This window comes from Symsagittifera roscoffensis, chromosome 3, assembly GCF_963678635.1.
Source record: "Symsagittifera roscoffensis chromosome 3, txSymRosc1.1, whole genome shotgun sequence".
In the NCBI taxonomy this organism is placed as follows: Eukaryota; Metazoa; Xenacoelomorpha; order Acoela; family Convolutidae; genus Symsagittifera; species Symsagittifera roscoffensis.
In genome coordinates, this window is record NC_087064.1 from 57,828,174 (window position 1) to 57,855,444 (window position 27,271).

Sequence of the window (27,271 nt, forward strand, 5' to 3'; positions counted from 1 at the left end):
CGCTGTGTCTGATGTTCATCTCTGTTTCGATTGCTTCCCTCCATTTTCTTATATACTTCTGCTCAGTCTGCAGAACTCCTGGGAATACTTCTACGCTGATGGCTGTGACCATCTCATGTTTTTGTTCTAGACTCAATAGTGACTCTAAAGAACCAAACATGCTGTAGAATCCTAGTGCTGTCACTAGATTCACATCGGTTCCTCCATGGCAATCTGCTATCAGTTCCGTTTCCGTTCTTGCTTTCATCACTACATTTCTAAACAATACTGTCAACTGCTTGTGTTGTTTCTCCAGGGTTTTCACACAGTCTAGACTTCCACAAACGTGACCCTCTAGTCCACAGACTTCCGCCAGACAGCTACCAGGTTTGACCCAGTCTTCTGGTCCCCAGCCAGGCAACTCCACTTTATCTTCTCCGTTGCTCTTAGAGGCTGTTATCATCACATTATATATGATGTTGAGGTCACGCAGGTTACAGTCCGCATTCAGTTCCCTCATGTCTTGTGTCGCCCGTAATATTGAGTCAGCGTTGGGACTAGGACACCATGATGGCTTCATCAATTCCCACACTGCCATCAAGCTCGTTCTCAGTAATTCATCTGAGAATCCCAACCCAAATTCCACTCTCTTGTCGGATTTTGGTACTGAAGGTGCAGTCACCTCTTCTTCCAAGACCAGTCCCAATTTGGCCTGTGAATTGTTGACGCTTTTAATCGTTACAATTCTGGACGTCCAGAATCTTAGTAACACCGCCTGCTCATAATCAAAGAAGCAACCACTCAGGAAAGGATTGTATGCTATCCCTATAATCCCGGACACATAGCTATATTACTTCTTCTTGATCGGTCCACAGTATTCACTGGAATTCGGCAATGCTCCCATAGATTCTTTAGTGAGCCTCAACTCCTTGTTTGAGAATCTCCTGATCTCGTCTATCTTTTTCATGGGTTCCAATTCTTCAGGTTCTTTCATGTTCACCCTCATCGGTTTACTTTGCTGCATATCCAGCATTGCTAGTAAGAACATGGCTTTCGCTCGCTCATCGCCTTCCCTCAACATTTTAACACAAGTGTTTAATGCAGGTACTGAAATCTGCTCTATCAGGAATCGAATGAAACAGAGAGCGTCTCTCCGCTTTGCACACGCTACTGCTGCTCCCTCCTGGACTATCAGATCCCTCAGATTCGTCATAAGGAAAACTTTTTCTCCCTTTGATCTCTTCCTTTCTTCTGAATCATATTCTTCGCGAGTCAGTCCCATCATGCACCAGGCGAGCCTGAGTTGTAATTCTGTCCTTACGTAAGGTACTGCCACGAGAGCATGTATTCTTGGCGTAGTCCTCATTTCTTCTTCGAAATACCTCAATACTACTGCTTTCCATGGAAGGCTCACCAACTGCTCGATCGTCTCCGCCTGTACGTCAGACGACGCCAAAGTTCCGTACGCCTTCTGCTTGAGGGTGGTGCCTTGCAACATTGTTTCCAGATAACCCTCCATGGCTTTTTCTTCTTCCAGGGCCATTACATGCCCTCTAGCCGAGTTTCGGTATTCCAACATTTCCATGTATCCACCGGTGGGTTCATCTATCGACACTGTCTCAGACACTGTCAGTCTGTTGTATTCCACTGGTGTTAGTTGTCCTGCAACACTTCCCTTTCCATGATCCATGGGAGATGGCTTGAAGTCCCTCATTTTACTCTCTCCACATTGACTGAGTATTTCCATTTCTAAAGCCGCTCCAGTCAGAGTGCGGTCACTCCTTTTGGATTTATAACCGGTTGACTTTATTCCCGCCATGAGAATGGGTGGCACCATCGCTATATCAGTTAATATTCTATCTGTGCCAGACAATTGATAATCACCTTGCCCCAAATCCATGACTTCCTCGACTCGTTTTCTTTTCGCTGAGTTACCAGCTTTCATCGATATTTCCGAATCCACTTTCGTCTTTCCAATCTTCCTCGGCATCACTCTGCTGCCTAACTTCATTTTCATCGCATTGATTTTATCAATCACCATTTTCGATCGCATCGTTCCTCTCCTGGTCCTTGACAGGTACACCACCTCTCCTTCATTGTCCTGCGGTGTCATCTTGATGGGAGAATTCGCTTCACTCTCATCAGTGGCTGAGTCGATCAATAACTCACTCAGTCTCCCTTCACACTCATCAAGCTTGTCAAGTACTTCTCTCATCAAGGGTAGATTGAGACCGGTTTTGAGAATGGACTGGGTCCCATAGCTCTGAATCACAGTCCAGACTTCTTCCATGAACGCCACTCTGTCCAGCTTACATCCCGTCCTACTCTCGTGGTCTCGGTGATGTACTTCCCATTCTTCTTCGGGTAGCGTTCCCAAGAAAGGTACTCTGGCTGAGGCCTCTATTCTTCTCCTTCGAGGTGATTCCATAAGGATTCTCTGGTCGTTATTTCTTGAATTTCCAGGAGAGCTGCTCTCCGGCAAATTCCGTTTCATTTCCTCAAAGGCTGACGGAGGTTCCAGTGTCGAGATGCCTTCATCCGCTGGCTCAGTCGTTTCCAACGTGTCTGCATTATTCTCAAGATCACTGAAGATATTGAAATCCAGGCTGGATGTTCCTCCTGTCGATGCCCTGTCGTCTTCCCCACCAGCTTGATCTTGTTGCATGGGTTCTTCCGTCTGACGGCTTCCACCCTGTCCGTCATCTCCTTCTGACTTGTCCTTGTTCGAGCTCGATGGTCCTTGTTCGTCATTGTCAGCTTCTTCCTGGAATCTCGGTATGAGCAATGTACCGGCTGATTTATCTTCCTCTTCTCCATGGACCACTTTGATTTCTTCGCAGCCGAAGGGTGCTAGGAAAATTCTCGTCTGCAATACTCCCGCAGCTTTCATCTCTTTTCTCACACTGGTCAGGATTACTGAGGCTTCAGGCAATTCAGTCCTGCCTCTCATCCTCATTGGAGCTAAGCCTAGTCCCCTCCATTCCTCATCAAATCCTTCAGGCTTGGGAGTAGCAGCGTTGCTTATTCGCCTTCTCGTCGCTTGATCCGTGTACGCAAATCGTGTGTACTGTAACACGGCGGCATTTCTCCCCACGAAGTATGGATCCATCGTCGCCGAGAAATTCCCTATTCTCCTTTCATTGGTTTCGAATGCTCTCAACCTAGGAGTTTGTACTACGGAGACTGCTCCGAGCAACATCCTTCTTATCAGAGGGAATTCAGGGATTGCTTCGGGTAGCTTCTTGTAATCGCCCCAGTCCTTCGTCTCTTCTCTCACCTTGTGATACGCTGCTGTGAGACGAGGCACTCTGGTCATTTCACCATTCGTTTTGTCATAGGGCCTCAGATTCCAAAGCTTTGGAAACACCTCGATGTGCCCTCTTTCTACTTCTCCCATGCGGTCACAGAAGTGATCGTCGAAATTGATGACTGTCATCTCTGGCTCCGATATTTTCGCAAATAACAGATCTTCACTCATGAGCTCTCGCAATGCGTGCTGCTCACACCAGTTCAGTGTACTACCGTCCACTGTCGATATGAGGTTCAGGTGCAACACCGACCTCCTATATGCTTCCACTTTAACGTCAGGGAACGCAAAGGTGACTGCTGGTCCATAGATCACTGTCACGAACTCCGTGACTCCTCTGATCAGCGCCAAGGGATCGATTCTCATAGCTAAGCTCAAATCTGTTAACAGCGGCATGCCTCCAACATGTCGTCTAACATCTTCCTCTCTTTCAATTGTCTCGTCTTCTCCGGTTCCAAAGCGATTCTGCTGCAAGAGATACTGGATAAGAGTGTGTCTCAGGTCTCTTATTTTGTTCCACGAGTCTGTGGATTTCTTCATATCCAGATTCCTCACTCTCTCTTTCATCTGCTCTGGACAACGTGCCAGTTTCATCAGTCCTCCCAAGTTTCCATGGGTTATTGCGATCAATGTCAGAAGTCCATCTAGTCGCAGGTTCTGTATTCCATCCGTAAGCAGTATCGCCGGTCCTTTCACGAAATTCTCCGCTCCAAATGTCACGAACAAGGCTATTAATTCCACTATCGAGACTTTCACTATTGCTTGGAGGAATTCCTTTATCAAATAGTGCGAGACTTTCGGGTAGACTTTTGCCAAGAAGGACGCGGTCCATCCGGCTCCCAACCCTTCTAGCATGCTGTCTGTCCTTTCAAATCCCTCCTGTCCCTTCACTTCCTGGGTCCAGAAGGTTTCCAGAGTAATGTTCCAGAATTCTGTTCACGAACTCAGCTGTCTTTTCTCCGGCATTTTCCGCCAGGTTCACCTCCTTCAACAAGTAGGCGTGTATCTTAGTGATCATTACTGGGCCTTGCTGAAAAGCATCTGCACCCAATGCCGCTACTCTCGGATTCAGGTGTAGCCACTGGTTTGCTTCCGGCTTGGTTCTCAGCACCATCGCTTCCAGATGAGCTCTCGTCTCCAGTGAATTCTTTCTTCTCGTGTCTTCACTCGCCACTTCCATTGCTCGGAACCACAAGTCGTTGGACATCGCCGTGATCACTCGATGGTCGTCATCTATTCCTGGTTTCAGTTTGAGTTGCCGACTGAAGTTGGACAGTTCCAACCCCAGCACTTCGTCCAACACCAACATGTGTAGCGCGTGGTCCTTGAACCCTCTCATCGCGTTTGAGATATCTGACCATACTGCAGTCAGTTCAGCCTTAAGTGGCCTCAGGTTCTCCATTTCTATCATGCGATTCGGGGCTGATATGATCACATCATATTTTCCCTCCGAAAGTAAGGCTACCATTGCATACACAAATTTCAGTCCATCCGGGAGATGTGCATATCCCGGAGACAACGCAAATACTACTCTCAACGTCACTTTATTGAATGATCCCTCCTTTGTCGCGTCTACCACTTCACCCGTCGACTCCAGGATGTCTTTTATCGCTGGCCATACTGCGTTTTCTGCTGTTGCAGGATCTCTGAGCCTGCTCAGAAAACCTCTACTGTGTAGATGGTCATTGATGCCAGCAAACACAATCGTTATCGGGTTCATTTCTGTCTGCCTTTGTACCCCTATAGCCAATGACACTGATTGCAATAGGTCTAGGTCAACTGCGGCCAGCATTATGACGTCCGGCCAAAACAAAGACTTAGAGGTGTACACGAACTCTGAATTCGCTACTACCATGATTTTGGCCTTTCTCATCTCTGCTTTGTCGTAGGCGGCGAAGATGGTCTCATCTTTCTTTATCGCTGTCAATCCGCCATATCTCTGGGCATCACCATCTTGATTCACTAGTTTTGGGTACACTCTCTCCTTCACATGACCAGGTGGTGTCGTCAGTTGCCTGAATATCTTCACGTGTTGTCCAATCGGCGCTCTCGCCGTCAGGAATCTTCCTGGCCTTTCTTCACGATTCCTCTGATCATGGTTCAATCTCACATCTTGCAACGGTCTTGCATTCACAGGTCCTATTGTGTTGTTGGAGGGCAGTCCCTCCAAGTCGGCAAATCTCAAGGCCGTCGTGGAGCTGAAATTTATGCTAGCGGCTATCAACCAGTCTACGCCGGTTATCGAGTACAATCTGCTGACGGATAGCGTCGCTCCATTCAGCATCCTCCTTGCATCTTCGATGAAGCTCACTCTCTGTAGGTCCAGCTTCATTAGTTCTTCTTTGTATATATGCCAAGGAGACGGTATGGATCGCGACCACATCAATGAGCCTCTGCTCGGTCTCTCCTCTCGACTGGTACTCGTCGTCTCCGATCTAGTGTTCGATCTGGATGTGCCTGCTACTTCCTCGATTGGTTGGTTGACAGGTCCTATCCTTTTCCTAGGATGAATTGTCCTCCTCATCGGTGCTTCTCCCAACCAATCTTGTACGTCTGTTCTTCGACCTGGTTCACCGGAGCTTTGTTGCCGGTAATTTGTGACGGCTGGGACCGTACCCAAACGTGTTTCCAGGTTAGGAGGCACAAAGGTGGTGATCACCGTATCACTCACCGTTCCCTCTTCCTTCAGCACTCCGGTGTCAAAGAGTTCTGCTTCCAGCTCATCCAACCGTTCTTGGAAGACTCGATTCAACCAAGCTTGTCCTTCGACACTGTCGAAGTGGATGCCATCTGTGGTCAGTCTGGCTTGATCCATGGCTCTCAATTCATGTTCAATGTCCATGAGGATCATTCTTCCGGCGTTTCGATTTGCTAGGTTTCTCAAGATGTTGTTCCATCTCATGACTCCCTCGTTGTGCCTTCTTCCTGATGCTGTCAGGCTTCTTGCGTTCATTGGCACCGTGCAAACGGTCAGTACCGCGCAATTGAACTTCTGCCAGAGAGTAGTAAACAAACACACCATCATTGATTCCCACAGTGCTTCCTGCTCATCTGATCCTCTGGAGATATCATTCGTCCCAACTAAGATCATCACATTGGGTATCTTCCCTGGATTCATCAGTTCCACCATGCGATATAATTGGGCAATCGTCGCGCCTCCAAAGGCCATCACCGTGGTGACCCATGAGGTCCTCAAATTCGACAGCATTCTGACTAAGCTGTCTCCCAATATCAGGTGAGATGTCCCGAGTGGTGGTTGCTGCAGGTTCACAGCCGGGCTCCAGGTAGCTCGATTGAAGCAGGCTCTCGGATCTGTCTCCGGAACTCCCGTGAAATTATACTTCAATTGATTATTCTTCTGCACGTCTATTACACGAGACACTTTCTTCGCTGGCATCTTCCTTACTTTCCTCTCTGTGATTCTCGAGTTCCCCATGAGTGGTGTCACGTTACTCATCCCTTGTCTGATTACTGTCTGGGAGAGTTGTACTCTGCCCGTATCGTCAATCGTTCCATAGGGTGCAGTCACCCCGGAACCTGGTGCATTTTTGTTAGCGACCAATCGTCCAGCTGTCTCTATCAGTTTTCTCACTGTCTGTTCTACGACGGGGTCACCCAAGGTGTCGCTAGGATCCGGGATTGTTACTCGATTTGTCTCCATTGGAGGTCGTGTCTCCGTTGTTTGACTCATTTCTCGAGGCGTCAAGAGCTCCATCGGGGACTGCCCACGAGGAATATCCCTTGCAGGTATCACCTTCTCAATGGACGTCGTCAACGCCGCCTGTTCCGATCGCTCTTTGTATTCCTGCCTTAAGCGTTCGATCTCTTGACCCTGTTTTTTGTTGCAGTCTTCAAACAACTTTCTCCACATGTCCCGGTCTTCCTCCATCGCCAGCATGGTCTTCGTCATATCGTCTAACTCCTTCTTCGTACTTCTCAGCTGATCGTTCATCTCGTCCAGATCTTGTATGGTTTGGTTCGTCTGAACCTTCTGTGTTACTTTCGCCCCTTTTGGTGGCACAGCTGCTCTCAGTGGTGAACCAGACGAGGTCGCCTCGCTGTTCATCTCCCGATGCATTCTCGTCAGCCCAGGTTTAGGCTTAGAGGGCATTGGCATCTCACCTGGTTGGTATGTCCTAGAACTTCCCAATCCAGGCTCATTCGCCAAGTCACTCCCTGAGAGAGCCCCGTTTCTCCACCTCATCACCCTCATGTTCGGGCGGTCTAGTACTCCTCTTTCTCCATATGCTGCCATCAACAGGACTTCCGTGGGGCGGTCCCCACGGTTGTCGTGCCCCAAGATGTTAATCAGGGCGGTCAGCAACATGACCACCTCTGGGTCCTCCAGAGCGAAGTCTCGTTCGATCAGCCGACGATAGATCGCGTCTACCATCGGTCCTACATATGCCTCTGCCAGGTCCATCAATTCATCCAGGTTGAAGTTGTCCATTCTATTCTTTTCAAGTTTGATTCGATTCTTTGACTCAAGTGAGTAATTTAAATAATCAATCAGGATCTAGAAAAGGAATCACGACTGTCACATCTGTCAGTTTCACCTTAACATATATCGTTAAAATCTGCTTAAAACAGTTCAGATAAAAAGATATTTATCCTAAAATTTATTAACATCAATTGGTTTCTAAAATTTTGGAATTCGACCTAAGATTGGACAGTCCAAACTTTGGATCTATTCCCAAGATCGTCATTTAGTTGTTCATGGTCACTAACGCTTACTTACCCATGATCTTAATAACCTAACACATAACATAACATAACATAACACACATATCACATATTACATGCAACTTGGTCTTTGGCCTAACACTCTTTCGCACATCACTCAGCCTATACTTAAATAATATTTCTTATGTAGATATACTTGTATGTTCGTATCAGAGAATATCACGTGTACAAGCGCGTACAATTCCCGAGGGTGCAGTCTTCCTCTATTTGGATCGTACACTGGAAGCGAGAGCTCCTTCACGTCCATTTCCACAAGGAAGTCCCTCAGCCTCGTCAAAGACAAGACTAGGTTTTCTGGGTCCACGTGCTGCTTCTCCGTCGCCCTCGTTACCAAGAAGCATAAGTACTTTCCTGGTATCTGCGACACCACCGGGGGTAAGGCTGCTACGCCCCCTATCCCTGGTCTTTGCTTCCAAAGGAATTCCACGTTTTTGTATTCCCTCTTAAAATCTGCCGCTAGCGCCGTCCTAAAACTCATGTCTGCGGTGATTGCTATCGCACATGTTCTGTTTGTGAGTATGAAATCACTATCTGTTAGTACTATGTTACTTGAATATTCATTTGGTAAGTTAAAATATGACTCAACTACCCTGCCTATGTCAGGTTTCTTAGGTTCTTCGCCTGTTTCTGCTTCTAAGTTTCCTGTTTCTCTTGCTATTCTCAATTTTTTTATTATCAAGTTTTCAGTGTGGGTAAGTCCTACCCCCACTCCCCGGACAAAAATATCCATCGGCGTCCCCGTCGATCGCATACCGGGTATCAAGTCAATATTAGAAGCTGGAACGAGAAGTTGTCCTTCCTGGGCAGCCCAGGAAGGATCAACTCGTTCGGTCTTAATGTATTTCGCGCTTTCGCGATCTACGTCTTGAATCGTAACGCTGGTCTTTTTGGGGTCTGATGTCATTTCGTTCAGCCACTCTAAGACACGCAGGTTCGTCAGGTCTTGTTCATTTGACTGCTGTTGCTCATCGTCGAACTCCACCTCGGGTTTCGACCAGTCGTCAACCCACTCATCGTTGTGATCATCGACTATGTCAATGTCTTGTGACACGGTTATTTCCTCTAAACCCACTACTTCCTCCACTATTTTCTTTAGATCTATCCTATCCACTACAAAGTCGTCACCGTAAGGATTGTATTTCTTTCTTGGTCTCGTCCCGTCTTTCTGACGAGTCTGCATCGTGAACGGAAGATCTGGTTCCATGTTCTTGGGAATCTCTGTCTGTTCGGAATCCTGCCAATCTTCCTCTGCGTAGGGCAAGGTTTCATCGTCTGCTTCGATCTGTTCGTTTGGATCCAGGTCCAATGGTGTATCCGTGCCTTCCTCTACGACTTCGTTTCCATCGTTCTTCTCCCTGGTGCCTTTTTCATTGATCTCACAAGCAGGGTCCATCATTAGATAATCCCCTTCTTCCATGTCTGCAGGTATACACCAGTCTTCTGTCGATGGATTGTGTGGCTTGATGTTCTCGTAGTGGGCGGCTCGGCCAGTACTCAGTCTATAAAAACGTCCCTCCTGGTGCACCTCCGTAATCATGAAGGGTCCCCTCCACTTTTTTAGAAGCTTCTTTGTTCCTTTCGGTGGTATAACGTTCTGAAATACCCATACGTAGTCTCCCACCAAGTAGGCCTTTGCACCAGCTGCTTTCTTGTCGAATCTTTTCCTCTGCCTTGCCTGTGCCTGCTGAGTGTTTCGTCTACACAAATCGTTCAACTCCTGTTGGCGTTTGATCACATCCCTCACGTAGACCTGTGGGGACGTTTTCTTTCCCTCATACTCTGGGTAGAAGAATGTCAAGGGTAAAGACTTCTCGTGTCCCGTCAGCATCATGTGTGGACTGACTCCAGTGGTGGAGTGTTGCGTGCTATTATAAGCTCCCATCACCTGTGGAAGGTATCTGTCCCAATCGGTCATGTACCTGGAACAATATACCCTCAGCATCGACACTAACGTCCTATTCTGTCTTTCCACTAAGCCATTCGTCTGAGGATGGTATGTCGTGGAGTGAGCCTGAGCGACTTGTGACCGTCTCATAAGCTCTTTCGTAAGCTCGCCTACGAAAGCCGTTCCATTGTCCGATTGAAACGTCATTGGACAACCATGTCTTGCTATCCACGTATTGATCAGGTGGTCGCATGTCTCTTCCGCCGAGGCAGTGATGCAGGGCACGGCCTCTGCATACTTCGTGAAGTGATCTATCATGACCAAGACTTGGTTGTAACCGCTGTCTGTCATGCATATCTTCTGGTGATCTATCTGCACCACCTCGTTGAATTCAGACGACTCAATTGATTGTAAAGGAAATCGCAACTTCCTAGGATCCTTGACCTGCTGGCATGACAGACATGCTGTCACCCATTTCTCGCATGCCTTTTTCATCCCAGGCCACTCAAAGCGCTTCAGGATCCTCTGATACACTTTGTCGATCCCTTGATGGCCCATCTGATCATGCGCCCTGAATAATAGTTCTGTCTGATAGAGTTGCGGCAACACTATCGCGTTATATTTGTATAAAACCTTGTCTTCTTCTCTTCTCCTGCAAGCCACGATCCCGTCCTTGTTCAGATATAATCTCCCCTTCTTCTGCATGAATCATTGTCTCAGGATCCTATAGCTGTCTTCTTCCAGGTCACCTTTGTCAGGTGCACCGTTTTCTATCCACCTTTTTAGGTTGCTTGTCATGCGATCATTTCTCTGCGCCCTTAGAAGGTCCGAGAGTCTGTATCTCGCCTTCAAGTACGTCTTCATGACTCTCATCTGACTATTCAGCTCGTTGGGCTGATGTGTGTCTTCTTCCATTTTAACGCACCAAATCTTCGCCAACGGTTGTGTTTCTTGCTGAAACGGCTGAAGATCAGTCCTGACTACCTCTTTCTGCGGCAATAAGCTCATCGACCGCTTTGATACTGCTATTGTTTCTAAGTCATCCGCTGCGTTGTCAAAGACTCTTTCGCTTGGTATTAGGTAGCGATCACTGTCAGGATCCTGGTACACTTCTCTGTCCAGGTCCCTTGCCCGAGTTTCCACTAGTAGCGTGTGTATCGCTAGTTCTGACAGTTCTGATCCCGATGTCGAATTCCTGTCGGAATAGGTGTCCATTCCTGAGTTTCGGGATTCATCATCCGTCGAAGGTGTTGTGCTGGAGACTGCACGCTCCTCCAGATCATGTCCGTATTTCCTTCGCATCCATCTGAACTCCCCGGACAAAACCTTGTTCTCTAGGTCCTGTTTCTCATCAGGTATTTTCTCGTCTATCTCGGACTCCCCGGACCAATTCAGTTGTCCCGGGTGTTGATCTTGTGATCGCTGGTTTTTCTCCTCATCCTTCTCCCCGGACAAATAGTCTTGCAGCAGATTTTGTTTTACAACTTCACCGTCTTTATCCCGGTCTACAAAGGTGACAGTTTTCTTTTGCCTGCCGCTCTCCTGTCCTTTCTGTCCGTAAGAAGTACTGGTTAAAATCTCTTGGGGTATTGAGGATACTAGTTGCTGAACTATTGTCCTACAATCCCTCTCGTTCTCTTCGTGTTGTCGTCTGGACGGCATGATCTTCACCTTCTCACTGATTGTCAGCGATGCCACTGCTGCTGTCCACTCGGGGTCATCTCTGGTCACTTCTCTTTCTAACAATCCACCCAGCATCCGCATTACTTGTGGTGTGACTCGCACCGTTTTATCCAATAATGAGAGGCTGTTTATATTCATGTGAGAGAGTTCCTGCTGGACCAGGTTCGAGCGCAGCAACAGATCCAATGGGACCGGGTCCTCCCTTGACAGGATCTTTATCTCGGCTGCTTTCTCTTCAGGTAACTCAGGATGCCCCGGAATTGGATGTCCAGACTTATCCAACCATCTCGTTAAGGGAAGCGCTTCATAAGTTTCTTTGTCCAGAAACGAGAATCCCTCCTTTACTTCCGCCTGATTGGCCTGTTTCTGCTCCAATCTTTCATAGAACTCAGTTTTCTTGCTGAGACTGTCAGCATTCTGATGTTTATCACGCATCCTATGTTCGATTATCATATGGTAGCCATCCAGTCTTACTATCCATCTACCAATATAACTCTGATCCATCGAGTAGGTCTTCAACCAGGATAACGCTCTGTTGTCCACGCGTAACTTGAAGGGAGCGCTCCCCAAGTATGCACGGTACTTCTCCACGAAGGTGACTACTGCAAACATTTCTGCCTTTGGTGCGCCATATTTCATCTCTGTGTCACTCAAGACCTTGCTGCCGTATGCAATGGGACGGAGAACTGTTCTTCCGTTCCATTCTTGCTCTTGATGCAAGATCCCTGAGATGGCCACCACCGATCCGCAATTTTTCGAAATCTCCCTCCCCTATTTTTCCTCTCAAATGTTCTATTTCTGGCAAAACCGGTTTGTCGGAATCTAGTTCATATGACGAGGGGCGTTCCGGAAAATTCGAGCAGCTTGATAAGCCGTCGTCCGTTTCGGATTTCATTGAAAACAATTTATGAATAGATTTTAATTCATTAATTCTCTTTAAGATTTTATCTTTATTTGCATGATAAGGACAGTCTTTCACACTATATTTCTTCGAGTTTTCTGTCTCCTCATAGTCGGTCCTCATCGGCAAGGCGTAGCCAAGCTTCTTTCCACGCTGGATTGAAACCGTGGTGTCCAGTGTGTTCAACAACACACTGACACACAGTCCGTTTCGCGTTACCGAGAAGCTCCGGCCTAAAATCACCGAACTCTGACTATTTGGATTCGGTACTAAGCAAACCTGTTTGCTATCACTTAACGAATTTAAATTTCTCATTCTAAAAATTGCTACTACAGCTTGTCCTGGTTGTAATTTTACCTTTCTATCCAAAAAAACTGGTACCTTATTTTCATCTGTTATTATCCTATTAATTGGTCTCTTAACATACTTTCGGTCCGGGTTTCTAATCCGTATTAGACCGTTGTTCAAGTCAATCATCACGTCAAAATTCCTGACAAAATCTCTGCCCAAGATGAATTGGTCGGCATCGTCCAGATTCTCTACCACCAGGAAGCTCATCCAAAGGTTCCGTCCTCCCATGTGAAGGACCGTCACCGGTGTTCTTCCGGCTACGTAGATAGCTCCTCGATTTGCAGCGGCTAGTCGGAGATTCGTAGGAATCAAATCTTCCCGCGTGAAGCCCATTCTCTCCCAGGTTTTTATCGGCATCGCACTCAACACCGCGCCTGTGTCCAGAAGCCCTGTGACTCCGATTTTTGTTCCGTCGTTGTCAAGCAGGTGTGCTGTCACATCTGCCTCATATCCAATGTGTACCGCGTCTTGTTCCATCATGGCGTCATGGCCTATCCTGCGGACTTTGAGTTCCTCTTCACCCAAATAGATCTGCCCCATTTGGTCATCATCCGTTGTTATATAAGTCCTGGTGTAAATACTGATTCCATCCACGTTCAGCATTACTTGATACGGTCCATAGACTTCTAGGTAGCGTCCATGAAGTTTCTTCACGCGAGGGCCACCCGTTGTTAGTAGTGCCCTCACAGCTCTCGACTCGGTGCATGGCTCCATCTGCCTCAGATAGTCTGCATATGTGTCCAAATGCATCAAAGTGAACTCAGACGGTTCACTCAGGTTTCTGATTACCTGATGCCCTGCCACCGAGATTATCGACTGTATTTTACTTCCTTGCGGTACCATACCGAACCTCTGACCAGAGATAACATTGAGTTTCATGATCAAGCTGCTCGGTGTTTTTGCCTCTTCAACTTCCGTTGCTTCGAAGGCGTTCAGTTGCTCCTGTAATTTCTCATTCTCCAGCTCGAGTTTCACCTTTTGTTCAATCTCTTTCGTCACTAGTTCCTGCTGTACTCTATTTATAGCATCCCTCGCAGCTGCCCTATAATCAATTTTGAAGTCACCGGCCGCAGTTGCTGGTTCCGGTTCACGCGCTTCTTCTGTTACCGCTTGCATCTTCTTCGCCACCAGCTCTTGAGGTTTATCCTTTCTGCGTGCCTCCGCTTCACTCAACAGGCGAGCCTTGCTGGCTTTCACTCCTGACAGTGCTTCCTCATGTCTTTGATGCTTGATGTCTGCCACTGCATCCCAGAATTGCGGACAATCTGATTTAAAATGACCTTCCAAGTTGCAAAAGAAACACCTCGGGCCGAATTTCGCAATTGCTCCTCTCATGAAATCCTCATGGTCCAACTCTGACGCATCTTCGTCCTCGAGGCTAAAGCCTATTGCTTTCATGCCTTGTTTGTAAGCTGGGCATGCTGACACATGATGGTCAGTTGAACTACAATTAGCACAAGAGCGTCTCTTGTCCATATCGTCCCTCGGTTTGTACCAATTGTTCCCTTGGTTCGCTGGTCCGTTGTTAAAATTGCCATAATTGTTCTTGTAATATCCAGATCTCGAAGGAGGTTTCAACAATAGATACTCTTTTGATTTGAGCCTCAACTCCTCCGGTGTTGGCGCATTAGTTGATAGTGGTGTGTAATGCGTTGCTAGCATCGTACGAAGTTCATCATTTTTCACACCATCGATGAATTTTGAGGCTACGGCCAGGTTCATCCTTCGGTTTGACTCATCCGGTTGGCTGCGTCTTCTCAGCATTTCCAAATCATCGAGAAACTTGTCTATGGTTTCATCTTCCCGTTGCCTCCGTTTCTCAAAGCGCATCATCGCCTGGTGCCCCTGCACCCCTGATCCGAAACGGTTTAACAAGATTTCGAAGATTTTCTCTGCAGTGTCACGTTGATACTGTTTCTTGGCCATGACACAGTTCAGGGCTGTCCCTTCTAAGTTGCTGGTGAGCGCACTGCATTCCTGTCTCTCAGACAAGTCTTCTTCCTCGAAATGCAGCTTCATTACCTCTATCCAGGTATCAATACAGCCATCAGATTCGTCTTCGTAGCATCTTGGCTTCTTAAAGACTCTTCTGGACTTTTCACTGCGTTCATTGGTTCTAGATAACCGCGTCAGGAATGTCTCCAAAGACCTGTTCAGGGGTTCAAATGCTGTGGCCATTGCTGTAGCATCCCTTGAGTGTCCCGCTTGAGTGTCCTCACACCTCATCGAAGGCTCTGTGTGCGGTGCATCCCTGCAATCCGAATCGCCGTAAGCGTTTCCCGCTTGGCCCACGTGACTCCTCCTCGGGCTTGCATGGCCCCTGTTGCCGGAATCACTTCTCCCAGTCGCATGTGTGCCTTGCGTTGGTCGTTCGTTAGAGGTTTGTCTGTTCCCCGTTGAACTTGCTCTACTGTTCGGGCCCCATGCTGTATTACCCCTTGTGGCATAGCCTGATGAAATGCCCCTGCCTCTAGTGGATCCATACGTCTTCCTCCTTTGATGTTCATAAAAGTTCACCCTCGGTTCCCTGCTGGGACCTCCCGAGTTCGGCTCTCCTTCTTTTGGTCCACTCTTGCTGCTTAGTAGCCCGTCCAACCTATCCATGATAGCCTGAGTTCGCCTCTCCATCATCGCGTCTATCTTTATGTCCAGAGACCCAAGAGACTGCTCTTGCTGTATTCTTAACTTCTCCATGTCGGCTCTTAAGCGTAACTCCCTCTGTTCCGCCTCTCTTGTCATTCGCGACAAGTTCCTCGTCATATGTTCGTCCGTTCTTTCTTTCAAGCGTTTCTCGCTTCTGCCAACTTCTTGTCTGTTGCGGTTTATTTCTTCCCGCAGACTTTCTCTTTCAATGTGAACTGCCCTTTCCAGTTCACTCATCCTTATCGACATCTGTTCATTTTGTTCTCCTAAACTGCCCACTATGTTGTTTAAGGCTTCCTCTAGTGCTGCCCCGTTATCCATGAGTGGCGTCACTAGTGGTGGTGTAACTCTGTCGGTCCCAGGTAGCTTCGTGCTGGTAGAGATCCGGGCCTTGATTCTCTGTCTTGACGTTTTATCATTATCTATTTCAGGATCCGCTAACGCGTTGCCAAGCCCTCTGGTTCTACTCTCTTCAGGTTGTGGCTCCGAACTTGTCCTAATCGCGAAGTCCTTTGACTGGCCCGGTGTGTTTGCCTCTTTGCTTATCGTTGTCACTACACCAAATTTATCCATGGTTCCAGTCTCTCTTCCGACGTGTGCCTCACTCTCCTGGATCGAACTATTGAGACTGACTTGAGATCCAAAGTCCCCTTGCTCCTCTTCATCCTCTTCCTCCTGGGACTCCCCATCGTTTCCTGCTCCTCCTCCCATGCTGAATGGAAAGATGTTTCCGAAGGTGTTCTTCATTCTTTCTGAGAACGATGATGAGGTTGTTTGTTTCCCAGTTCCGCTTGCCATCATAGTGTTGTCTGTCGGAGATCTTCTAGTTGCCGTTACTTCAGTTGAGATGTCGGACAGTTCCGACATCTCCTCTCGATCCAATGTCCCGGTGGAAGTGGCAAAATCATGGCCTTGTTCTACCGGAGTAGATTCACTCGCCAGCCTTCTGCCTCTCCCTTCCAGTCCATTTACTCCCTGGTTGTCGTTCATGGTATGGTCCGTATTGACCTCCACTTCTAACAGTTCTCTTCGCTCTTCTGAGGTCTTTTGACTTCTCGTTTCAACCATTCTGCCTGAAACCGTCCCCCTTTTGTCAGACCGGGATCGCTTGATCCAATCCACAAAAGGATCGGTCATCGTTTTTCTTTGCTTTTCAGGTATGAATTTCCTAGAGCTATTACCTCGTTTTGGTATCCTTGACTTGTCTAGACTCATTCTCTATTTGTCACTTCTTAATGCCTATACACTTAATTCGATTGCTAGTGACCTTATAGTTCGATTACCAATAATAATGACACAACACAATAAATTTCACCAGATTCTACTAAATAGTGACCACGAATCCCTGTATGTTGTCAGAGTAAAGTTTGTATAAAATTTATTCACACTAGCCGATTATCGGTCCAAAGATCTGGAAACTAGCACAATATGATGTTATCAGTCAATTTAAAAGATAGTGTATTCACTACCCAATCAAGCACAGTTTACGTTGATTTAAAATCAAAAACAAAAAATATATATTGACACAATATGAATGTATATATATAAAAAAAACGTATGTGTCTTGTACTCTTAGTCGGTCGCAGTACAATAGTCGAACCTGTCTTTTAAAGAAAAAGCTTTCCCTGCTTGGTGCTGCACCAAACAGACAAAACTTTGAAGGCAGTAATTTTCTCAAGTGGGCGTCTATTGCACCCACCGAGTACTGTGTTACCTATCTGCCTTCGGACTGCCCGAGCTAGACCTACTAAAATCCTCAGGGCAGTCACTTTTCCCAAAAACGTATTATGTTTCAATCCACACCAATGAGTCACGCTCTTTTTAATTTAGACTTAGTGTCGCGAATATCCGAGTTCGGACCTGTTTTGTATTAGTCTGGTTCTTTTTGAAAGGCAAGTTACCAGTGCAGTCACTGATACCTAGCCTGTGTATTAATAACCTAATACCTCTCGCTTTTTAGTCTTTCTTTCGTTTACCTAAGTCCTTAATAAAAATGATACCCCTCCGGATTGGCACAATTATGACCCTTCCGGACTGTCAGAATATGGACCCCTCCGGATTGGGACCCCTCCGAGTTAGTTAATAGTAGACCCCTCCGGATTTGGACCCCTCTGACTTTGAAAAATTTCGACCCCTCCGGATTGGGAGCCCTTAGCTCTGTCAAAGTAGCTTTTCGTAGTTTCCTTAATTTCAGCTTATACCCCTCCGGATACGTTCTGCGTTGCTTTTATGCTGTTTGAATTAACTGGGAAGGGTATAGGGTCCTTTCCTAGACCCCTCCGTATTGAAGTTAAGGCACTTATTTGACAATTCACACTAACGGTGAAGGGTCTTATCACTTGCCTAATTTCGACTCTATTATGGCTGTATTGTGCCTTCAGCCCTCCCTTTTTGTCTAGAACTGTCCTAAGTTACTTAGTTCAATCGCTATCAACTTTTGGTAGAGGTATAAGGGTTTTTCAGAAAAATTTATAAAACGTGAAGGGTGTACCCCTCCGGATTTGTGTAATTTGCTAAAAACAATCTCAAAAAATTTTCTCGCTCGCTTGTTCGAGTAATTCTCTTTCCTACTAGTAAGTTCAGCTAATTTCTGATCTAATTGTACCAAGATTGACTCGATATGCTCTGTAGTTCCAAAGTTATTAACCAAAACGTCTTTTTTCCAAACTCAAAAATTTTCTCTCTTATAGGTTCCGCCTAACTTTTTCCGCAAATCTGGTCCTTTCGACCTAAAAATTATTGATCTGAGCTCAGAAGGCCTATACTCTTCTAGTTCAATGCAAAAGACCCGATCTAAAACGCTTTTGTAGAAAAAATTTGCGAAAAACTATGCTACCTGGACCCCTCCGGATTGATGAATCCACCAAATCAAACACGTTATGTTCGATTTCTCTGCAACCCGGAAAGCTTTCGGGTAGCGGGTTTTAAAACTCGTAGATTCACTAGTGGACGTTGTCCGAACAACTATTTTTACTGTCCTAACTCAAAGATTTCAAAAAATTTTCTGATTTTATAGTGTTTCTGACTATCAAAAAATGGGAAAATTTGGTTTTTGGTACCAAACTAGTTCCAACCACTTCCGAACTAAAATTAACCGGTTCTACTTTTTACAGTAGTGCAGTTACAATGTAACACACTAACTTAGCGCTTTTTTCCGTTTCAAAAAATATCGATATCTCAAAAATCGCGACTTGTGGGGGGATCAAAATATCGCAATTTTGATCCTAAAAACCGGTCTGTTTTCGTTGTTTTTCACTGAAAAACGATATAAGACTATTAATATAGGCTATATAAGTAATAATATTAGTAATACTATACCCCTCCGGGTTTGTTTATTATCCGAATTAAGGTGCTTAACTCGGATATTCGCAGTTCGGTGAAGGGTCACTACAGTGCAGCACTGTCGAGCCCCCCACAGATTACTATCTTACTTTTTGTACCAAAAGGGATACAAAACTTGTTAACGATACCCAACAGTCGATTGTTGTTGTCGTTGAGCCCCTTCTTGTTGCTCCTTGTACTGCTTGCCGGATCGGTCTTCACCCAAGACCCTTCCGAATTGAGCGCAAATCAGCTGACCCTTCCGGATTGAGCGCAATTTATCATTAACGTGCTTAAATGCTCAAATAACCCTACAGTACAAGCCTCACAAACGGGCTACAAAACTGATCGTAACGATCCTGACTGATATAAATGCCTGTAATAACAATATATCTATCAACAACAAACGGGGGGGTTGAATCACATCTTGTCAGGGGGGATGATTTCTACTGATTTTTTACTTTTTTACTGTTTTTGGTTTTTTCGGTTATTTTTTATGTTTTTTTGTTTTTCTTGGGTACTATACTACTTTTTGTTTGGTTTTACTTATATCTTTAAGTGTTTTTGGTCACAAACCACTCAGGGGACGAGGGGTTCGCGATTCCCCCCACCCTTCCTGGTTCGTGAATTTTCGGTCTTAACTAAGTTAAAAAACTATTCACGGTAATCCGGAAGGCTTCCGCGTTCCGAACTACCCTTCCGCCCCGGCGGTTTAGGCCTATTAAGGGCGTTAATGTGAGCATCCGCTCGGCGCGGAGTGCTCGTTAACGGTTCTGCCGGTCATGATGCTAAAAAGAATAACACCCAGGAGCGCCATAAAAACATACATGTAACATTCGCCCGGAAGATACATATCGACGGATAACAAAACTAAGTCTTAAGACGACTGGCTAGCGTCTAAACAGAGCTTTGCATGTTTTTCACCGTCTCTACCAAGCCAGTACTTTTCGGTGGTCTTTCTTACATCGGGTCGACAAAAACGTTACTGCTCTCCGGCTTCGACCAGAACGCTCAAATTAACTGAATTACATGCAAAAATAGTGAGCTCATGGCTGGGTCTCAGTATCCCCAGACCACGAGGTCACTCCTAAAAACAGGGCTACTACTTATTATATTACTATTGTTTTTGTTCAGTAGATAAAAACCATCATCTCCATCGAAGATGGATCAACCCTTTCCCCCCAACTCCTAGCTTCTCATCCTTATCAAAATGAATCCAGTTGTTAATTAAATTCAATTCAGGACATGACAAGAAGCTAAAAGTTTATATAAAAGGCTAAAAGTTCCAGTCCCGAAACCCTTCCGGATTCTTGAATCCAGTGAATCAAGCTCCTTAAGTTCAATTTCACGCCAATCCGGAAGGCTGGTTCTCACCCTTCACCGTTGTTGGCAACGGCCTTGCAACTATTGTAGCAGCACAATAGTTGCAACTTGGAACGTTCTCTGCTATTGTAGTTCGTTGTCGTTTTTCTTCAATCTTGATTTTCGTTCTGTTCGCAATCGCCGATAAAGTTGTTCTGTTTTTCACTCGCTTTTTGTTAAAATGGCCGTTTCAGCATTTCTCAGAAATGTGACGTCATCATTCGAATTTTTGAAAATTTAAAATACTAGAATATTCTAGCCCTCACCGTTTGGCTAAACGTTCCAATAACGTCGCTAATCCTTCGAAATCATCAACTCGGAAGGCTTACTGCTCAAAATTCGAATCCTGCATAAATTGCATTTTGGCCATTCTGGTCGAATGTCACACTAATTGTTGTGATAATGAGCATTTGCAACATCTTTTGTTGTTTGCAACACGTATTGCAGCAAATGTTTTTTTTTCTGATAATTTGCTCATTGTTTTCGGTTCAAATGGCATGCACCCAATTATTGTTGGATTTGTTGTCGCTTGATAAAGAATTTTCAAAGCTTACATAGCGAAGATAATTGCGTCTCTAGTCAGTTTTCCTTAAATTGAACATCGTTGCTCAAGCTGTTTTTCTGCACTCGAGCTGTTCTGTGAGAAATTTGAGTTGAATGACGAAAGAAACCAATGCACATGGAAGCTTGAATGTGACTCCGCAATAAACAATTGTACAATTAATCGAACTATCTGAAACGAGTATATTGACGGGGCCTCGACCGTTTGTGGAAACAGAAAATCCCTACTACAACTGATATTACTACATCAGAGGCAAATTTTGTGAAGGTTTTGAAGGCGATTTTTTGTTAGATGAGATCTCACAGCGCTATTGTAGCGCTGAATCGCAAATGCTGTAAAGCTCCGCTTATCGCCTCTGTAATTTTGTTTCGAATGATTTTTTTTCTTATATTCGGGGACTCGCGAAAGTTTGTTCTCATTTGTAGTTTCCTAGTTGTGCATTTGACTTCCGCGCCGTAAGTCATTTTAATACAAAAACAGAAACTTTTCAGGTAATTTTTGGTTTTAAGAGGCATTGGTTGAAAAAAAATGTGATTGCCTAATGCAGCCACGCGCCAATATTGTTCTGATTAACATGGTTTCTGAGTATTGGACAACGTGAAGAAACACTTGTAACAGAAAATAGGATATCGGGAAGAAAACAATAGAACAGCTCAAATGTTTTTTTGCTAGTTCCCAATCTCTGAAAACTCTAATTTTTTGATGTTTTCCTAGGCGGTTTCTCATATCATTTGCTGTTGCGCTATGTCAATTGCAATATGTCAATTGCAAATATGTTCCGACCAAATTCTCAGGGATTTTTTTTTCTTCAAATTAGTGCCTTCTCCTGTACGTCGTATGTTGATAGAGCTATACATAGTGTTTAAAAGTATTGAATTAGGCGTAAACGACTACAATTGTCTTCAAAAAATAAATAAAAACGATAAAAAAAATTTCAAAAAGTTAACTTTTTTTCAATTTTTGCACTAAAATTTTCAATTATTTACGTAAGATTTTTTTGCAAGAGAATTGCCAAATAAAACTTCAAACTACGTTTTAGCGAGCTTTCTTCCAACTGGCTGAAATTTGGCGACAGATAAATGTTGAAAAAAAATGTTCACTGAAAATTGACAAATAAAATTTACCTTAATTCTGTTGACACGACGGAACAATGACTAAAAGTATGGGTTTTTCTTTGTATTTAAATAAGCTTAATCATTACTATTTGAAGGGATGATTTAATCATCAGCTCGTTGTCTGTATCTGAGATTTTTTCCAAATCCGAGCTATCCACAAAACTATGCTAACTTCGAGAATTTTACGCATGTGAAACCGTTTGCTAATACTCGCAAAAAAGTTTACCAAACTCAGAAGCATGCAATGTTTTTTCAAATAAACAATTGAATTGAAATTTATGGATAAATAACTAGAAAAAAAAAAACATTTTCAATTTTTTTTTAAAGTTATTTTTGCAGTTTTTTTTGAGTTTTTGACGGTTTTTTTTTCAAAAAGGCGCTAAAATATTTAAAAAACTAACTTCATTCGAGTAAAACTAACTTCATTCGAGTAAAACTAAGTTTTTACCGCTTGAATTGAGCAATTGTAAGCTTTTAAGCTATTAAAATAAGCTATTGTAAGCCTGCTCGCTCACTCAAAGTTAGACGAAAAGTCAAAAAATTCAAACCGATTTTTCTCGACACGGGAAAAGTGTTTCGATTCACGATTGTAAGGACTTTAATATGATATATCACTCAAATCTCTCCGATGATTGTTTGTGGTAGCTGATTTTGCGTCAAAAAAGAAAAACAAAACTAAATTACGCCCTAATACAAAGTTCCTCCCCAATTTTCAAATGGTCAGAACAAAAAGCTAAAGCACACCCGTATACAAAGTTACTCCCCGTTGTCAATGGTCGGAATAATTATCTTTGCTTCAATATTCTTATTTTGATCTTGTTATTTTAGAATGGTACAATGGCAGATAGTCAAAAAGAACAGCAAAAGGTGACCAGCATTTGTGTAATACATATTGATACATGAAGTTTTTAAAGAAATATGAAATTTTTCAGGAAACAGAGTCTTCCATGTATCGCAAGCTTGCAGAAGAGTACTCGAAGCTTAAAGCTCATTATCAGGTCTTGAAGAAACTCTTGGTAGAAACAAGATCAGAGAAAGAATCTCTAACAAGTGTTCTAAAGACCAAAGAGCAGGACATTCGCAAGTTAACCCAAGAACAGGTAAGATTGCGAAGGCAACATTTGGGTTCCTTTTGTGCAATTTGACTGCAAATTTAAAAATAGTGAAAAAAATCAATGCAGACAAAACCAAATAATTTTCAAAGACTATATTTGATTGGGACCTTAACTGGTGCGTTTTGACGGGCCTTTTATCTTCGGTTGTTACTACAGTCAATTAACACTGCTTAGCTTAAAATTGCTTCTAAATGTGAAAAGGCATTAGTGTTTAAACAAGATAACATATGTATTTGTCAGTTGTCTGGAGTTTTGAAGGACTGCAACAGCTAAATTATAAAGCAGCCTTCGATAGTTGATTTGATTTTTTGGGGGAGATTATTTTTAGACTGATTTTGTTTTGTCGAGCGTCTCCAGGTTTTGTTATGGTCTTGATGAACAACTTTTGCTGTTTCCTGGGCTCTTTTTGTCGATTATGAAGATTCCTTACGATGAAAAATTCCTTTATGTTTTTCACACTTGCGACCTGAGGTTGAGGGCACTCCAATAAACACTTAAAGTAAGATGTTTCATTATCAATTAAGATCATTTATCCACGAGGGATAGGACCAACATACGAGCTGTACAGCTCATCACGGCGAACCGCTGTTATGCCCCTGCTTAAGAACTAGATGCAATTTTTTGGTTATTTTTCTGGGCTGGGTAATGTTGCCTCACCCTCAAGCAACGAGCACGGAGCAAAACTTTACTTGAGGCGTTATAGAACAACCTTGTTTTAAAGTTATAATACATTCGGGCATGAAGTTTTGCTCCTTTTCCGTTTTGGTCTTTTGCGCAGCGAGGCAGGGTAAGATTCTAGACAACTTGCAGTGCATCATACAGGTCTTTTTTTATTAATGACATGAGGGTACAGCCCTTCTTATTAATCTAAGTTAAGATTTTTTGCATTTTGCTTAAATTTAATTGAGCATTGAGCTCAACCCTACTACTATACTGGAGATTTTTTCTGCATGGTAGCATTTCAATTATACTGTCTAGTCGAAATTTGTTTTTTATGTCGATTGTAATTTTACCAACTCGGATAGTTAAAATTTCATTTTTTCCTTTTCTTTTTTTTCTCGGTTAAATAGGTTTCGCCATTTTTTATATCGGCTTAATGGCCCCATATTGCATCGTTTGATGAGCGAAGAATTTTTATGTGTGCGTTTATCTGGGTTTTGAGTGGGTTGAGCTTAAACAGTTTTTAAGTTTTGAATTTTTGTCCGAATTTAAATAATTTTTCGGCTTTAAGGGTTTCTAAGCAGACTTTTTTAACCTCATTTTAAGTTTTCCGATGTTAATTACTGAGTCTATTGTATTTTTTGGTTTCCAGAGTAGATCTAGCTTTTTTACTTTTTTTTTCGTTTAATTTAATCTATTTTTTTCGACTTTTGAAGTTTTTTCGACCTTTTTTTTCGATATTGTATCGCATGTGGTGCGAAGTTCAGCTTCGCCTCTGTGTTATCATTTTTCATCGCGCTCCAATTCTCACTTATTGAATAAGTTCGAATCAGTGCAACATAATTATAAGAAATATCACATAGGTAAGTTTGTGCATGCTCAAATGTGATTTTTCGCCTTTTGACTTCTGATTTCTTTTGAAGTTCAGTTCTTTTCATTTGACGAAATGAAGGCGAAGTCCACTATGGAACAGCAAAAGCATTAAGATCACAAATTTGTGATCGAGTTATAATTTCGAAAGTGGATTTCATTTTGACGATTTACCAGCGGAATAACAAAATTACCTGATGATCCAGTTTCATTAAATTGTTAATTTTATCGAAAAGGTGTCAATTATTAAGTGTTCTTAAAAGTCGAAAAGCTAATAGGGCAATTCTTTATTTCTTTTTAAATTTTTTTTCGAAAGCCTGAAGTTTTTTCAAACCAGTCAATTTTTTTTCGGTTTCCTTGAGTTCATTAACACTTTTTTTCAACTTTGTTACCTATTTTTTTTTGCTTGAAGTTCATTTTTGTTCCTAGGAAAGTCTGCAATTTCTGAATGGTCAGCTGAACAAAAGAGTTGAAGTTCTGCAAAACAACTTAGCAGAAACACAGAAAAATGACAAGAAGAGAAAGGGAGGGAGCGGGGCTTCCAACACAGCTCAATTAGATGAGAAAATTATGGTACTCGAAAACGAACTGATGTCTAAAATAAAAGAAAACGAAGACCTTCATTTTACAATAGAAACTTTGCAGTCTGAACACAGAAAATTAGTATCTGAATTGACCGACAAAGTTAAGTCTTATCAGAGCAGAAACGTATTGCAGTTGACTCATGATGCGACTGAAAATTTGGAGAATAAAATGGTAATTGAAGAGTTGAAGAAAACAAACGAAGTACTGACCAAGCAGGTTGAAAGTCTGAAGTTTGCAGACAGTATGGATTCGAAATCTCGTTCAGTATCAGTCGACACAGCTGAATTAATTTCGAAGCCTATAAATGGATTCCTGTCGGCCAATGAAAATAACTTTGAAACTAGTAGTATTGCTAGTTCCTCTAAATTCAGCGATGCTGTTACTACATCGGCCGTTGCCCCTAGCGTGTCCAAAATGTCAATAAGCGAGAGGCCACAGGGAAAGAATGCGAAAGAAGTTTTTGTCTCGTTGGGTGTTTTTTCGGACCAGTTCCTCTCATCACTTTCGACTTGGCACTGTTATGAGAGAGACAGGATTGCAGCTTATGATGATTCTTCAGCTGTGAACTTGGATTTGGCAAAGTGAGTAAATTAAAATTTTAACAAATGTTTTTAGGACCTTAAGAAGCGAAGATGGTTTTGTGTTTTACAAGTTCAATACGGATATTAAAGGGGAGCAGCATGTTTCTGTGCTGCGAGTAGCGTAGAACTTTCCGAATGCAGGCATCGTAGAAAGAAGAGACCCAAAGTCGTTTAAGATGAATTTATTTGTGGTTATTGATTTTTCGTGGAAAAGAAGTCCCATACTAAAGCCTCTCCCCTTTTTGATATTGAGAAATATATTCAATGGCTCTTGAAACTTCTGATGTCAAGTCATCTCTTCCTCGCCTATGATAGTTATCGTGCATTGACAGGTATTTTGAACAATTAAGTTCGCTAAGAGCTGAATTGTGGAATGAAACTGAGATTTGTGATTATATGTTTTAGTGCACATTCGACCTTGTCATCCTCGATCAAGGACTCCGTTTCTAATTTCCGTCAGTTCACTCTCACTCTAACAAGTGATGACAACACGGCTGCAGGAGAATCTATCTCGACTCATGATCCGGATGCGAGTAGGCTCTCGTTTTCAGCTTTTCTCATGCCTTTTCTCTTGTACCTTTCGGGAGTTGTAAAAATCACAAACGAGGTGGTGAATTACTTCAAAAGTTCCGAAAATGAACGGTCATATGCGACAGATGAATTGAAAAAGAAAAACGAGCAATTGGCTTTACATTATGCTCAAATTTCTAAATGTTTTAAGCAGATGCACAATGTGTTGTCCGATTTCCCGAGTACTGCTTACCAGAATCAAAATGCAGAATTGTTCATTTTGCAGTTGAAAAATTGTTTCACTGATTTGCGGAACGAGTATAAAGCTCTATCGAAAAGTGAGTATTTGTTGAATTCAACCATTTATTGGCTTTTACCGAAGTTATTTAGGTGATACTACAGTGCTGATTTAAATTATCCGGACAAAATGAACAAAATTTGAATTTTCAAACAAGTTTTTCTCAAATTGGGTTTAGATTAGACAAGAAATGAACAGAGCAAAAGTTGTTTAGAATTTCATCAGAATTATTATGGTGCAATTTTTTCTTCGAAATTATCAACCAAAACTTTAGCCCAAAAATGGGTCATTTTGGCTTTTTTCATTTAATCAAGAATTACGCTGAAACTACTTTGTTATTTGATGAAGAATATATATCACAAGACTCCTCTTACACAGCTCAAGAAAGTTGTGGAAAGGTTAAATCTCCAAAAGTTTGAGTAAATTGTTTTAAATTTGTTTTTAAGCAAAGATTTTGGGTTTTATATAGTAAAAATACCCTTTCTTGAGTAAAAATACCCTTCTAAAATTTTTGCTCATACAGGTTTTTAGAAAGAAAGAAAGAAAGAAAGAAAGAATATATTTTTCCTTTTATAAACAATATATCAGCATAATTAAATTTTCCACATTTAAAGCAGGAACGGATAGACAACGGGACCTGTTGGTCCACTAAAAGTCTACCCTTCTATTCAAATGAAACATCTCTAATGAAACAAATCAAATTAAACAATACGAGCAAATATATTTTTATTTAAATACAAAAGCTACAGCTCGTGAAAAAAAAAATTATATCTATTTATAAATTTATGTTGACATTAACT

At 43.2% G+C, this 27,271-nt stretch overlaps 1 protein-coding gene across 1 annotated transcript in view; it reads left to right on the top strand.

Annotated features, from left to right (window-relative positions):
- LOC134842983 (protein phosphatase 1 regulatory subunit 21-like) overlaps positions 1-27,271 on the top strand; it is a 435,837-nt gene that overhangs the window by 395,235 nt on the left and 13,331 nt on the right. Inside the window, exons 2-5 of the mRNA XM_063859548.1 lie at positions 22,678-22,719; positions 22,785-22,952; positions 24,927-25,663; positions 26,069-26,511. Of these exons, the coding sequence (XP_063715618.1) occupies positions 22,690-22,719; positions 22,785-22,952; positions 24,927-25,663; positions 26,069-26,511 (1,378 nt within the window). The 5' untranslated portion in view covers positions 22,678-22,689. The remainder of the gene's footprint in view (positions 1-22,677; positions 22,720-22,784; positions 22,953-24,926; positions 25,664-26,068; positions 26,512-27,271) is intronic.